General features: G+C 37.8%; 1 protein-coding gene across 1 annotated transcript; it reads left to right on the top strand.

Moving 5' to 3' along the window:
• The first annotated feature begins 377 nt into the window (after positions 1 to 377).
• On the top strand, positions 378 to 3,917 carry LOC110888316. Its single transcript, XM_035979926.1, has 3 exons — positions 378 to 879; positions 950 to 2,136; positions 3,429 to 3,917. The coding sequence occupies exons 1-3, from the start codon at positions 378 to 380 to the stop codon at positions 3,915 to 3,917; spliced, it is 2,178 nt and encodes a 725-aa protein (XP_035835819.1).
• The last annotated feature ends 12,014 nt before the right edge of the window (positions 3,918 to 15,931 follow it).

Below are 15,931 nucleotides of genomic sequence, written 5' to 3'. Positions count from 1 at the left end.
GTATGTATAGTGAAACACTTAACGAATGTGTGCGTAGTGAAACACTTAATTAATGAACCTAACCATACTCTTAATTATACACAAATAGATTCACACTCAACAACTTAATCAAGGCAACAAGTTTTAATAAAAGTTTGATACGACAAGAGCGTGGAAGATATAAAATTATGAGAGATTGAAACCACAAGATCGAATAACACAAACCTTGGAAGTTCGGGTTGTCACAAGGTTCATTAAAAAGAATAAGTGAATTGCATCCTTCCTATCTTGCACTTCAGTATCCTATTTTGTTCCCATATGGAGACGACGGTTACAGAATTGACATACCACATAGGGGTGTCATTGATGTTACTAACAAGAAACGTCCGAATTGTACAATGAGAGAGTTTTTTGCGTATCGTGTACAAGATCGTAGTAACCAGTTTTCATTGATTCTAAATTCCCGACGGTTATTCCAACAGTTTTTGGTTGATGCTTATACGATGATTGAGAGCGAGCGACTTAACTTTATAAGATTTCAGCAACAAGATCTCAGGTCTGATACAAATGAGAATATCCGGAAACTAAGATATAACGGCCAACAAGATTTGTCTAAGGTTGGAAAACGTATTTTCCTTCCATCTTCCTTTACAGGCGGGTCACGATATATGATGCAAAACTATCTTGACGCAATGGCAATTTGTAAATGGTATGGTTATCCAGACTTTTTTATAACCATTACCTGCAATCCCAAATGGCCGGAGGTTCAAAGGTTTCTTAAGGACACAAATCTTAATCCGGAGGATAGGCCTGATATTTTATCTCGAATTTTTAAAATAAAGCTGGATTCAATTTGTAAAGATTTGAAAGACCGTGATTTGTTTGGAAAAGCTTCTACTGGTATGTTTATAAAGTTACTTTTTAAAAATAACCTTAATTATAATTACAAGGTTTTTATTTTTTTTTATAGTTGTTTACACTATTGAGTTTCAGAAGCGAGGATTGCCTCATGCGCATATGTGCTTATTCATGGAGAATGATTACAAACTTCCAACTGTAGACCATGTTGATCAGTTTATTTCTGCAGAAATCCCTGATTTAAACCAAGACCCGGAACTATATACGCTTGTGAATGACCATATGATTCACGGTCCATGTGGTAATGCTAGAATGAGCTCTCCATGTATGGTTGATAGAAAATGTTCAAAAGGTTTTCCCAAGAAATTTCAAGATCACTCAACCTTGGATTCTAACGGATTTCCCTTATACAGAAGAAGAGATGACGGTTCCTTCGTTTTAAAAAATAAAATTCAGTTAGACAACAGAAGTGTTGTACCTTATAACAAAAAGCTTTTGAAAAGATATCAGGCGCATATAAACGTTGAATGGTGCAACCAAGCGGCGTCAATAAAGTATTTGTTCAAGTATATTAATAAAGGTCCTGATAGAGCAACAGTTGCTGTGGTTCCGAGCAATAATGAAAACGAGCAAGCAGAAAATGATGAAATTAAAGAGTATTATGACTGTAGGTATATATCTGCGTGTGAAGCCTCTTGGAGGATTTTTTCTAATGAAGTTAATTATAGGAGTCCTTCTGTTATGCGTCTTCCTTTCCATCTTCCTGGACAACAAACAGTTTGTTTCGGTCCTGATGAAGATATTAATCAAGTGCTAAACAAACCATCTGTGAACTCATCAATGTTTTTATCTTGGATGCAACGTAATCAAGATCCTAACGACCATGTTGCACGTACACTAACATATGTACAGTTTCCGCGTTTTTATGTGTGGAAGCTTGACAAGCGTATATGGGTTCCGAGAATAAAAGGAAAAACAATTGGAAGAATTCATTCCGTTTCTCCTTCTACTGGTGAAGCGTACTATTTAAGAATTCTTCTTAACAAAGTTAAAGGACCAACATCGTTTGATGATATTAAAACAGTTAATGGTCGAGTGTACGATACTTTTAGAGATGCTTGCTATGCGCTTGGTTTGTTGGATGACGACTCGGAGTACATTGAGGCCATCAAAGAAGCAAATATATCAGGTAGTGCAGCTTATATTCGCAATTTATTCGCCACCATGTTACTGTCAAGCACATTATCTAGACCTGAAGTTGTATGGGAAAGCACATGGAAGTATATGACAGATGATTTTCTGTACAGATTTTCAAAGTATCATCGTGTTTCAGGTAAAATTATAAATTTCATATTATGTTTTTGTGACAGTTACAAAAAATTTACCATTAAATTTATATGTGGTTTTGATTTTTCACAGGTTTATCAATTCCTGATGAGCAACTAAAGAACTACGTTTTATGCGAAATCGAGAAGTTTTTAACTCGGAATAATTCATCGCTTCGGAGATTTTTATCAATGCCTTACCCGGATACTTCATCTTTAGATAACTTTCGCTGCCGATTGATTAACGAAGAGCTTGCTTATGACAGAACAGAGTTACAAAATGTTTATCAAGGTCAGGTGAATTTGTTAACGGATGAACAACGTGCAGTATATGAAGAAATTATGAACGCAGTTCATGGAGACAATGGAGGAGTATTTTTTGTTTACGGTTATGGCGGGACCGGTAAAACATTTTTATGGAAAACATTGTCTGCTGCAATTAGGTCAAAAGGTGAGATTGTATTAAACGTTGCATCTAGCGGAATTGCATCATTGCTGTTGGAGGGAGGAAGAACGGCTCATTCTAGGTTTCATATACCTTTGAATCTTAATGAGGATTCCGTTTGTCATATAAAACCAGACGATGATGTAGCTAAATTACTACAGCAGACCAAACTCATTATATGGGATGAAGCTCCTATGGTTCATAAACATGCATTTGAGGCTTTGGATAGAACTATGCATGACATTTTCAATATATCTAATCCATCCAGGTCTGATGTTTTATTTGGAGGAAAGGTAATTGTATTTGGTGGTGATTTTAGGCAAATACTACCTGTTGTTCCAAACGGTGGACGTCAAGAAATTGTGAATGCCTCATTATGTTCTTCTTATTTGTGGAGTAAGTGTAAGTTGTTGACGTTATCTGGAAACATGAGGTTAACTGTTGGAAGACCATCATCTGAAGTTGAAGAGATCAGTAATTTTGCAAAATGGTTGTTGGACGTTGGTGAGGGAAATGTTGGTGGTTCCAATGATGGAGAAGCAATAATTGAAATACCACCTGAGCTTTTAATTGATAGCATATCTGATCCAATTTCTAGCCTGATAGATTTTGTTTATCCGTCAATTTTGGAGAATTACAATGATCGTAATTACTTTAGTACAAGAGCTATACTTGCGCCTAAGAATGAGGTTGTTCACGAGATTAACGACAGATTGTTGGCAGTATTCCCTGGTGAAGAAAAAGAGTATCTTAGTTCTGACAGTCTATGCCCTACTGAAGATGGCAATATTGATCAGCAAAAAATATACTCCCCCGACGTGCTCAATGGTCTCAAAGTGTCTGGTTTACCAAATCATAGGTTAGTGCTTAAAGTTGGTGTTCCAGTAATGTTGTTGCGAAATATTGACCAACGAAATGGTTTGTGTAACGGTACAAGGTTAAAGGTCACAAAACTTTACAGCCGTGTTATTGAAGCTGAGATAATTTCTGGTGGTAATATTGGTTCTCGGACATTCATACCTAGAATGAATTTGGTACCTTCGGACCGAAAGATTCCTTTTGCATTCCAAAGGAGGCAATTTCCAATAACTGTATGTTTTGCAATGACGATTAACAAAAGCCAGGGACAGTCGCTATCTAAGGTTGGGTTGTACCTAAGACAACCAGTTTTCACACATGGTCAATTGTACGTAGCTTTATCCAGGGTTACAAGACGAGATGGAATCAAGTTACTAATACTTGACAATGATGGCAGGCCTACAAATAAAACAACCAATGTTGTATATAAAGAGATATTCAATGGATTGTGACTTTTTTATTTTTGTTATTTTTTGTTCATCACGTTATTTGTATCATTTTTTATTATATGCGAAGAAACTTATAACGAAGTATTTACGCATTAAAGTATATTCACATTCTTATGTATTATTGAATCAATAGTTATTTCTGGTAATAATATTGGGACATGAACTTTTATTCCAAGGATCCATATTCCTCCGTCCGACAAACTAATTACTTTCAAATTATATAAAGGAACCGATTCACATATAAACAACAATAACTTATTATGTTAATATATATACATACACATATTAATCAACAACCTTTTATAGATGATACCAACATTACTTACATTCCAAAATATGGTTTTTTTTCATGATATATAACTAAATGTCTTTAAGGTTAACCACTTACTACATTTCCATAACAAAAGTAAACATAACATCATAACCACTGATTACATGTCCAAAACAAAAGTAAACATAACATAACTTGCATAATATAGTCCTCATTTCGAGTACACAAAAAACCTTCTTCATTAGCTTAAACATTTACCTTTCAACCTGCATTAACTTGATCCACGTCTGTTAAGATCAGCAGATTTCCTTTGCTTATGAATTTGAAATGCATTTTGTCACCCAGACGAAGCCCATTCTCTTTCATGAACATTGGCCATCCTTCGATTGCATACCTCACATCATCTCCATTCTTTTGGCGCCTAACATTCATATCGACTGTTTTTCCCTTCATGCTCCTCACTTTTAACACATGCACTTTGTTTTTTAATCCGCCAATTCTTACAACATTAGCAGGCAATCTCTGCATGAATATGATAATTAACAATTAAACCAGCCTTATGAATGTTATAGTCTTACTGTTTATCAATTAGTGTTGAAAAAACATACCATTCTGTTACCTCCCTTTTGTGTAAATTCACACCAACCATCTTTATCTACAGAATTGTTCCTTGCAACACGTTTTCGTGCAACATCTGATATCTTCAATTTACTGCCCGATATCTTTCTAATGTCTTTTTCCTAATTATTATAGAAACACATAATGTTTATAATAAAATATGTATCATATATTTTAATCTCTTTGAGTTAATCATAAGTAAATGTTGTTATACGTACCAACCGACTGCGTGTTCTTTTTCCAACTGTTGAAACGGTTTGCATTTCCACTTCTGTTCCGCATATCAGCACCTTACCTTCGTCTGCCTTACAATATCCCTCAATATGTTTTCCTTTTTTCTTAACCTGTTTACACAATTTCTTATTTTAGACATCAATGTCCAAGAAGTAAAAAATAAATATGGCTATACATATTAAAAGTACTACTCATGTATTATTATGATTAAAATTCTTACATCTTCTTTTGGCAGTTGGTTTATCTCTTCTCTCATCACACTCTTTGTTTCCACGTTCGAGGCTTCTTCTCCACCAACGTTCTTACTCCCCTCATCTTTGTAACCACTTTCATTCATCTATTTATCATACATTTATACTTAGTAAAATGCCAAAAGCTAATTCTAATTTATATTTATCTACATAAATGGATGCTTATTACCTCACACATAAACAGATCAACTGAATCATCGTCTTCACATAAAGTCTGTCATACAATAACATACGTAAGTAAGTCGGATTTTTTACTAAAGTCTTATAATTTAGTATAAAATACTTACAAAGTCAACGTTTTTGTAGTATGTGTGTTTAGGTATTTCCAGCACAGATTCATCATCACTTTCTTCTTTGATGTTAACATCTAACTCAACTCCTCTACGATATATCTTTATCTCAAATGTTGCGTTGTCAGTTTTCGTCAACAACAGTAAATCATCCTCTTCTATTCCAAGATCATGAAATAACTTCGGACAACCTTTTGTAAAAACATAGTTATCATTTATTTTTTCCGTCTCAACTTTCCAACTATGACCTGCTGCATTTATGTTGTAACAGTCGTTCACTGGGACGTACGAGTAACATTTTGTGACATAAGCTTCTGGAAGCACCTGAAAAGTAATGTAACATTTTATTGATATATATTTATGTAAATCATCTATATTTCAAGTATGACAAAATAAAAAATCATTAAGAAATAATAGTATACTTACTATTAACTTTAAAACGTTGTAACGATTGAATGTTACAAAAGATTCACCACTTATGTTTTCAACGAAGCAACTGATTTCCATACTTTTGTCCTCCATTATCCTTAATCGCAATATCGTCCTCTTTGTCAATTCAAGATCCCTTACTAAATTACTCCATCCGTCGGTTATAACAGATTCCCCACTTACACTTCTTAAAGAAACTGGCCAACTTCTACGACTTTCATGATTTATCATTATTTTTTTCCTTTGCCAATATTCTCCGTATACATTCTTAACAAAATCAATTGGCAGCACCTGCGGTTAAAGTTAGTCGTTACATAATTTTTAATACAGGTTATATATATTATTTTTTATCCTTTATACATACAAGTTTTAACGACGATGGCTCTTCTAAGATTGCAATGCATGAGGGACTCATTTTTTAAACCTGCATTATACCAACATATGGTATAAACATTTAGTGTTGAACTTCAATGGATACATATATGTTCATATCAATAAGAAAATAATATTTTAAACAGATGTTCACACACATTTTGCTGATAAAATTAATATCTACAATATACATATAAACAAGACTAAAGCAACTTTTCCTGATCATTACATTTATATAGAGTATTAGAAATAAATAAACGAGTCAATTATTTTTTACCAAAAATTATCATTTTATAGTGTTCAAGATGAGTTAAATATAATCTTACTTTGAATACAAATCAACAAAAAAAATTCTGGATCATAAATTTAAGATGATAATCATACCTATTCAATCATCCAAATCACACTATTAACTAACATTTTTTCTTCATAACAATATCATCAAAATATATCAACCAAATCAAAGTAATAACCGAAATTATATACACTCAAACACATGCAATACATATACTCCTTCTTAAACACAGATAACATACAGAACTTTCCAATTAATGAAAACCTAACTCTGATTTCACGTCTAATTCTTCAATAATCGATGGAAATAAACACAATTCTTGAGTTGTTTGTAATACCGTTGATAATTTTAGTTGGTAAATGAAAGTAACCATGTTCTTACAAGTGATCGGAGTTGAAGTCAGAACTTACCTTTACCAATTTTTAGAACCGGCGGTGAAGCTTTTCTTGAAGCATGTGAAGAAGGTAAGCTTATTTTCAAGAAGTTGATTTAAAATATTTGCAATGATAATGATGATAGTTTTGTTAAAAGATATTATCATACATTCTTGCCGAAAATATTTATTAAAAAAAAGTAATTGGACGGTAAGTTTGGTAAGAATTTTTTACTTTTATATATTTTACTCAAAAAATTTTAATACATATTGTTTTGTTTATTTTAGGATATAAAATTCTTATTAGATTATTAGATGTTCAATTTTTTTACAACTAATTTTAAATATATTTACAAGTTTAGTAATGTACAACTGATTGTTTTTTCAATTGGTCTAAACCGAATTTGAAGTTATTTGTTACGAAACTCCATGAACCATAAGTTTTAGAGTAACAAATTTTAAATATATATTGACATCCGAGAATCATATTTCTTACATACACATCATCTATCCACTTTTTTTACATTTGTAGTACGATGAATATTTTTTTTTATATTATAACTTCAAATTGATATGATAACAACGTATTCTGTTTTCAAAAAGTAAGAAACATATCATTGTTCAACACCGCAATATTCGCGGGTATTATCAATAGGCATCATTGATCATAATGTTCTGAGGTACTAACTTTACATTTATGTAGATTAAAATACATCATAATATTAGAACGAAGCTGTAATAAAGAATTTACGTTTCAAAGTATAATTTATTTGTTCTTTAGCCACCCGTGTATTACACGGGTACTTAGACTAGTTAATTTTATATACTAAACAACTAGGTTAGAACCCCGTGTAACACACGAGTTGAATAAATATAATTTTATAAACTAAATAATAAAAAAATATATTGTTAAAAACCTTTTTTATTACACGGGTTGAATAAATGTAATTTTATATATCAAATAATAAAACAATATATCTTTAAAAATCTCGTTTATTAGATAGGTTGAATAAATGTAATTTTATATATTAAATAATAAAAAAGTTATATCTTTAAAAACCCTGTGTATTGTACGGATTGAGACAATTTAATTTTATATATTAAATAATAAAAAAGTTACATTTTTTAAGAACCTCATGTATTGTATGGGTTGAGCACATGTAATTTTATATACCAATCAATAAAAAGTTATATCTTTATAAACCCTATGTATTATACGGATTGAATAAATCTAATTTTATATACCATATAATAAAAAAATTATAAATATTTTTAAAAATTCGGTATATTATACGAGTTGCATAAATGTAATTTTGTGACAACCCGAACTTCCAAGGTTAGTTTCGAAATTCTGATCCTTACTATTCTTCGTTTATATGTGTGAATGTGTTAAACTCGTTTATGCTAGGTGCTATTATAATCCTTCTAAACGTGTTAAGCTTCGTTAAATATGAGTTTTACATTATGGGCCGCAAGCACGCAACATACAACCTGATCCGGCCCACACCAATATTTAACGAACATGACATGGTCATTCTTGCATCGGTAGCAATGTATAGGATCGGCCCATTATATTGAGTTGAGTGTATGTGTTACCTTGGATGGCCCACCCTTCACGAGTTAGAATATCTTGGCCCGATTCCCTTGTAGTCAAGAAGAAGTGAGTTCGGCCCACATGATTTAGGGTATGAGTGTTATATATTTATATTATGCGTAACCCTTATATCCCTCACGATTACCATCAAATCAAACCCTACCTATCTATTGAGTGACGGCAGTAGCAAAACCTCAGTCGGAATCATCATCATCAACGGTTAGTGTACCTCTTGTTTGCTTAATACTTGGCTATTGATTCTATATGAACATGTTAGAAATAATACATGCGCCATGTGATAACAAAATAAAACCGACATTAGTAATGATCATAAACTACTGATGATAATGCTTGGATTTAGTGTGTATGGAAACATAAAATATGTGATCATCACATTGGTAGTTGAGTTGTCTAATAAAAGGTGTGTAATATTTTAACTTTGTGTGAATGTGTGATATAAGGGATATACATGTAGTAAATAATGGTCCAATACTATTGAAGGAATGTGGCATGTGTAAGATGCACACTTTATAGCTTGTCAGTAACATGTGCCACAAAAATCCAAACTTGGGAAAATGGCGGCCATGTATTGTATTGTGTGTTGAACTTTTAGCTAACTAAAATTGTGGGACATCATAATAGTCTTGGCAGTAGTGTTAGGAGATGCCTTGGACGCCACCTCTCCACATCAAAACCCAACTTCCCTTTGACTCCAATGTTCTTGTATATTATAATAAGGATAGTGGATATATTATGACATATGGCTGATGTTTTTTCTTTATGTAGTGTTAAACTAGTAGTGATAATTGTCAGATCCTAAAGTGAATTGGTCCAATAAGCAATAGAGGTCACCTAGTTGTTGCCAATTCTACATGTGATGGTCTGATGACCATGTGAAGTGCATTAATTGATGAGAATGATTATGATAATTGTATGATGGTTATTAATTTCAATGATGTCCTGTGAAAATAGCAAACAAAGAGGAAAAGACCTGATGTAATTCACACTTGATAAAATTTGCTGTTAGAAATGGGCCGAGTATGCACACACATCACGAAATAGTTTCTGTTAAACGTTGGGCCCAACAATTACCACATTAAATTGTATTGATTGAGTAGACCAATTTAATCAAATTAACCCATGTTAAAAGGCGTTAGGGCCTGCACATGTTGAGGGCCGCCGAGTTGCTTAGACATGCTCAGCTAGGCCGCGACATGAGGATCAGGGGATGTGGGCAGAGTAACAACATCGACCTATCTAACAAGCGGGTAGTGGAGATGTTGGGCTGTATCCTCGGCCACTGGTCGAATGGGCTGGGTTGTTCGATTAAGTGGCGGGTCGGTAATGCGCTAGACCGCAACTCAGTTTAGATAATGCGATGGGATGTCAAGTGTTGTTAGTTGGTCAAGTGCCGCAATACGTGGTTTCGTGTGTTTCGAATAATTGTCGAACATTATGTGAATTACATGTGATTAAGCTGGTAATATGAACTTATATGAATATTATATCATACACGGCGTCATGAGTGATCAATCTGTCTTACAACTTGCTTTAATAAGTGGATTTTGGCGTATGAAACTGATCGTTATCGTTAATTATATTAGGATTGATTGAGCAACTGTGAACACATATTCTAACCTTACCGAGCAAACCAAAGGTGAGTTCACTAAATTCGAGCATGTGTCCCAGTGGTTGGGGACAGTCAGTGGGTATCCCATAGGGGGATAAGTCTTTGGGTAAAAACGGGTATATTGGTTAATATTCTCACCTATCATCTTTTGTAAGTCCCTCATCGGGTATTAGTTAGTAGCGCTACTTAGGTTTGGCACCCTCACACCGCTCCTGTAGAGGACGGAGGTGAACTAATGACCCAGTCTGGCCCAGTACTAGATAGGAGTACGTGGGAAGGGCAGTCGTGTATTTCAGGAGCCGTCATTGTTCGGAATTGAGATATTAACAATATTACTTGCATTGGTTACTGAACTGTTTTACATACAACGGGTAACAAACGTTTTCTAAAACTGTGAACTCGCCAGCTTTGTCTGATACACTTGTTACATGCTCGCAGGACATTAGGTGATTGGAACAGGAGCTTGTTGGCTGGAGAGCAGAAGTGGTCATGGTCATGCTGAGGATTTACTTATCAAACACTTATTTATTTGAACGTTTAGTATTTACTTTATGAATTATTTACGCTTCCGCTGAACTTATGGTTTTTGGATAACTTAAGCTGGAATTTTTCTATTATTAAATTATGGAACTTTATTTCAAACTTGTGATTCAATGTAATTGGTGGCTCATTACTAGTCGTCACACGCCTAACAGGGACACTCCCTAGGTGGTAATTTGGGGGTGTGACAGTTTGGTATCAGAGCCACTGGTTATAGTGAATTCGGTTTTAAAAATGATTTATAAAACCAGACTATAACTGAACTGACACGACATTGACCATGACACTCAGCTCCAGGCAGCAAGGTTCGCCTCTTGTTTACTATTGCATAGCATAGTTAGCACATACTCATGATTAGTATCACACCCGAACGCACACTTGATATTACAATACGAATTACTATACTATCTGTTTATGCTACGTGTTTTAAGGGTAGGACTCTACTTGAACATACATGCTCTATGTTGAGATGTCGTCGGTCATACTGCATGAATTTAGGGAAACCTTTTAACATGAGTAGGGAGGAATTGAGATAAGCATGCAAATCGGGTTATTATTATGGGTGCACACATAATAACAACGTGGGGTGCATGTGAGTCCCAGTAAATCTCGACTAGTGTGAAAAAGGAATCCCACGTTGTTAGTCAATCTTGTATTAGAACCTCGAAAACTGTGAATACTATAGCAATACTTGACATCCGCTTGAAATAGCCTGTTAATTCGTTCCTTCTTCCCATACTTGTAGAATCATGAACGGACGTGGTGGGGGTCGTCGTGGTGGACGTAGTGGAGGCCGCGGTGGTGGGCGTGGCGAAATCCATATGACCCAAGCTGAGCTACAAGAATTACTCAACACCCAGGTGGCTGCAGCCTTGGCAGCTTATCAGGCTGGTATGACATGTACCAGACATTCCTTTCCTTTGAATCGTGAACTTGAGTCTTACTTGTTGGTTTATTTTCTCTCGTTAATAGGTCAGCCAGCGCCACAAAACCAGCCTCACCCACCGGTCTGCACTTTTAAAACTTTCATGGATTGCAAGCCACAGACCTTCAGTGGCACTGAAGGGGCTGTAGGACTTATACGCTGGTTCGAAAAGGCGGAGTCAGTGTTTGCGATATGTAACTGCCCAGTTGGGGATAGAGTAAAGTTTGCAGCAGGCACGCTTCAGGATGGTGCCTTGACCTGGTGGAATGCCCAGGTTCAACTGCTAGGTATTGAGGCGGCAAACGCCACTACGTGGGATGATTTCAAAGAACTGATGAGAGAGGAATACTGTCCTCGAGACGAAATACAGAAGTTAGAGAATGAGTACTACGATCTAAAAATGGTGGGGTCTGAAATTGAGGCGTATGTGAAGCGGTCGTATGAGTTAGCTGATTTGTGTCCGACTCTATCCCGACCCATGTCCCGAAGAATCGAATTGTTTATTAAGGGGTTACCTCCACGGGTGAAGGGTTTAGTTACAGCGGCGAACCTCAATAACCTAACACAGATTGTTAGATTGGCGCATAAGATCGTTGACCAGGAAGTGGAGAGCGACTCATTGCCACCTCGTATTTCTAGCACTACCACAGCTGCCACTACTTCCACTGCATCTGCTGCTGATAGCAAACGTAAGTGGAACGATACGGACAAGGGGTCCAACTCTGCACAGCCTCAGAAGAAGACGGATACTGGCAGCACCCGCAGTTCCAGTCAGACAGCATCAGTGAATCAGAACGCGGGTAACAAATCAGGGCAGGGATCATATGCGGGGAAGCTACCCTTGTGCAGCAAGTGTAACTATCATCACAAGGGACAGTGTGCTCGGGTTTGTCATCGATGTAATCGACCAGGGCATATGGCTAGGGATTGTAGGGCCACTTTTCCAGCTCAGCAGCAGCCGTCACAGCAGATGGGTAGGCAACAATCTCAACAAAATCAGGGTACTCAGAGAGGGTGTTATCAGTGTGGAGCCGAGGGGCACTTCAAGCGAGACTGCCCTCAGCTGAAGCAGAACACAGGGGGTAGTAAGGGGAACAACAATACGGGGAACAATGCGGGTAATGTCGCGCGTGGGCGCGGGTTTGTGTTGGGAGCTGGTGAAGCGCGGAACGACGGCAACGTGGTTACTGGTACGTTTTCGGTGAACGGTGTTATTGCTTCTATTTTATTTGATTCTGGTGCCGACTGGAGTTACGTGTCTTTGGAATTTAGTTCTCGGTTAGGGTTAAGTCCTACACTTCTCGTAATGAAACACATAGTAGAAATCGCAAATGGTAAAACAATCGAAGCTACACATGTTCTATTTGGGTGTAAAATCGATCTTCTGGGTCAAGTATTCGACATTGACTTAATACCTATTACTCTTGGAAGCTTCGACGTGATCGTTGGAATGGACTGGTTGTCCAAGTATCAAGCGGAGATTCTCTGTAAGGAGAAGATCATACATGTTCCCCTTCCTAGTGGGGAATTTTTATCAGTTCAGGGTCATCGCAGTGGGACCCCAATTAGTATTGTTTCGGCAATGAAGGCTCAGAAGTATTTGCGTAAGGGCTATCCTGCTATTTTAGCTCTTGTCACTGATTCACCGTCTGACGAAAGGAAAATTGAGGATCTTCCAGTTGTTCGTGAATATCCTGACGTATTTCCTGAGGAACTCCCTGGTTTACCTCCACATCATCAGGTGGAATTCCAGATCGACCTCGCCCCAGCGGCAGCCCCGGTTGCTCGTGCTCCTTATCGTCTTGCGCCAGGGGAGCTACAGGAATTGTCAAACCAACTCCAAGAGCTGTTGGATAGGGGTTTCATCCGACCTAGCTCTTCCCCTTGGGGAGCCCCAGTCCTATTTGTAAAGAAGAAGGATGGGTCTTTCCGGATGTGTGTAGATTATCGCGAGCTCAACAAGGTGACGGTTAAAAACCGTTATCCTTTACCTCGTATTGACGACTTGTTTGACCAGCTGCAAGGGTCAAGTTTTTACTCCAAGATCGACTTAAGGTCGGGTTACCATCAAGTGCGAGTCAGGGAAGAAGACGTTCCCAAAACCGCGTTTCGGACGCGATACGGCCACTATGAGTTCTTGGTTATGCCATTCGGGTTAACCAACGCACCAGCGGTCTTCATGGACCTCATGAACCGCGTGTGCAAGCCATACCTTGATGACTTCGTTATCGTTTTTATCGACGACATTCTAATTTATTCCAAGAGCAAGGAAGATCATGAGCGGCATCTGCGCCTCATCTTAGAACTCCTGAGGAGGGAGCAACTGTACGCAAAATTTTCGAAGTGTGATTTTTGGATACGGGAGGTGCATTTTCTGGGGCATATAGTTAATGAGTTAGGCATACATGTGGATCCTGCCAAGATCGACGCCATTAGAAATTGGGCGGCACCAAAGAATCCTTCGGAGGTGCGGCAATTTCTCGGTCTAGCAGGGTACTATCGTCGTTTTATTCAGAATTTCTCGAAGATTGCTCAGCCACTCACCTCGTTAACACAGAAGAAGGTAGTTTACTCATGGGGAACGAAACAGGAGGATGCATTCCAGCTTTTGAAACAAAAATTATGCAGCGCGCCGATTCTATCTCTACCAGATGGTACCGAGGATTTTGTGGTTTATTGTGATGCTTCGATTCAGGGTCTTGGTTGCGTGTTGATGCAACGCGAGAAGGTGATAGCTTATGCTTCTCGTCAGTTGAAGGTACACGAGAAAAACTACACGACACATGACTTGGAGCTAGGAGCAGTGGTCTTTGCACTGAAGATTTGGAGACATTATCTCTACGGCACGAAATGCACCATCTATACTGATCACAAAAGCCTTCAGCATATCTTCGACCAGAAAGAATTGAATATGCGTCAGCGTCGCTGGGTAGAGTTGTTCAATGATTATGAGTGTGCCATCAAGTACCACCCGGGTAAAGCTAACGTTGTAGCGGATGCTCTTAGCCGCAAGGAACCGAAGCCGAAGCGTATTCGTGCCCTACAGCTTACTATTCACTCTGATTTACCTGCTCGGATCCGCTCAGCTCAGATTGAAGCGTTAAAGGAAGAAAATATCGAGGCTGAAGGATTACGAGGTCTACACAAGAAGAAGTTCGAGCAACGGTCTGACGGTATCTACTACTTCATGGAACGAATATGGGTTCCTTCATTTGGTGATCTTCGAGAGCTTGTGATGGACGAAGCACACAAGTCACGATATTCTATTCACCCAGGGTCCGATAAGATGTACCAGGACCTCAAGGTTTTGTATTGGTGGCCGAATATGAAAGCTCTCATCGCAACATATGTTAGTAAGTGCTTGACTTGTGCTAGGGTCAAAGCAGAGTACCAGAAACCTTCGGGTCTACTTCAGCAGCCGGAGATACCCATGTGGAAATGGGAACAGATCGCTATGGATTTCGTTACGGGGTTACCGAGAACACAGGCTGGGAACGATACTATATGGGTGATTGTCGACCGTCTCACAAAGTCAGCACACTTCTTAGCGATCAAGGAGACAGATAAGTATTCGCAGCTCGCAGCGGTGTACCTTAAAGAGGTGGTTTCTAGGCACGGAGTGCCGACTTCTATTATTTCTGATCGAGATCCTCGTTTTACTTCGGAATTATGGCAGGCTATGCATAAGTCGTTCGGCTCGCGTCTCGATATGAGCACGGCCTATCACCCACAAACGGATGGTCAGAGTGAACGCACCATTCAGACGCTAGAGGATATGTTGCGGGCATGCGTTATTGATTTTGGAAAAGGATGGGAGAAGCACTTGCCGTTGGTAGAGTTTTCCTACAATAACAGCTACCACACCAGTATCAAGGCGGCACCATTTGAGGCACTGTACGGGAGGAAGTGTCGTTCACCTCTTTGCTGGGCTGAGGTGGGTGATAGTCAGATCACAGGTCCTGAGATAGTACTCGAAACTTCAGATAAGATCGTGAAAATCAGAGAACGTATGGCAGCTGCTCGTGATCGTCAGAAAGCCTATGCAGACAAGCGTGCCAAAGAGGTAGTGTTTGAAGTGAATGACCGAGTCATGTTGAAAGTCTCACCGTGGAAAGGGGTTGTACGCTTTGGGAAACGTGGCAAGCTAAACCCACGTTATGTTGGGCCGTTTAAGGTTCTAGAGTGTGTCGGTAAA

Source organism: Helianthus annuus, chromosome 11 (assembly GCF_002127325.2).
Source record: "Helianthus annuus cultivar XRQ/B chromosome 11, HanXRQr2.0-SUNRISE, whole genome shotgun sequence".
Classification (NCBI taxonomy): Eukaryota; Viridiplantae; Streptophyta; class Magnoliopsida; order Asterales; family Asteraceae; genus Helianthus; species Helianthus annuus.
The sequence above is the reverse complement of the archived record's forward strand: the minus strand, read 5'-3'. Positions and strand labels throughout refer to the sequence as shown.

Coding starts and splice junctions, on each gene's coding strand:
- LOC110888316 (XM_035979926.1), top strand. CDS start 378: ATGAGAGAGTTTTTTGCGTATCGTGTACAAGATCGTAGTAACCAGTTT. Junction 880..949: donor GTTTGGAAAAGCTTCTACTG/GTATGTTTATAA, acceptor TTTTTTTTATAG/TTGTTTACACTATTGAGTTT. Junction 2,137..3,428: donor AGTATATGACAGATGATTTT/CTGTACAGATTT, acceptor TCCCCCGACGTG/CTCAATGGTCTCAAAGTGTC.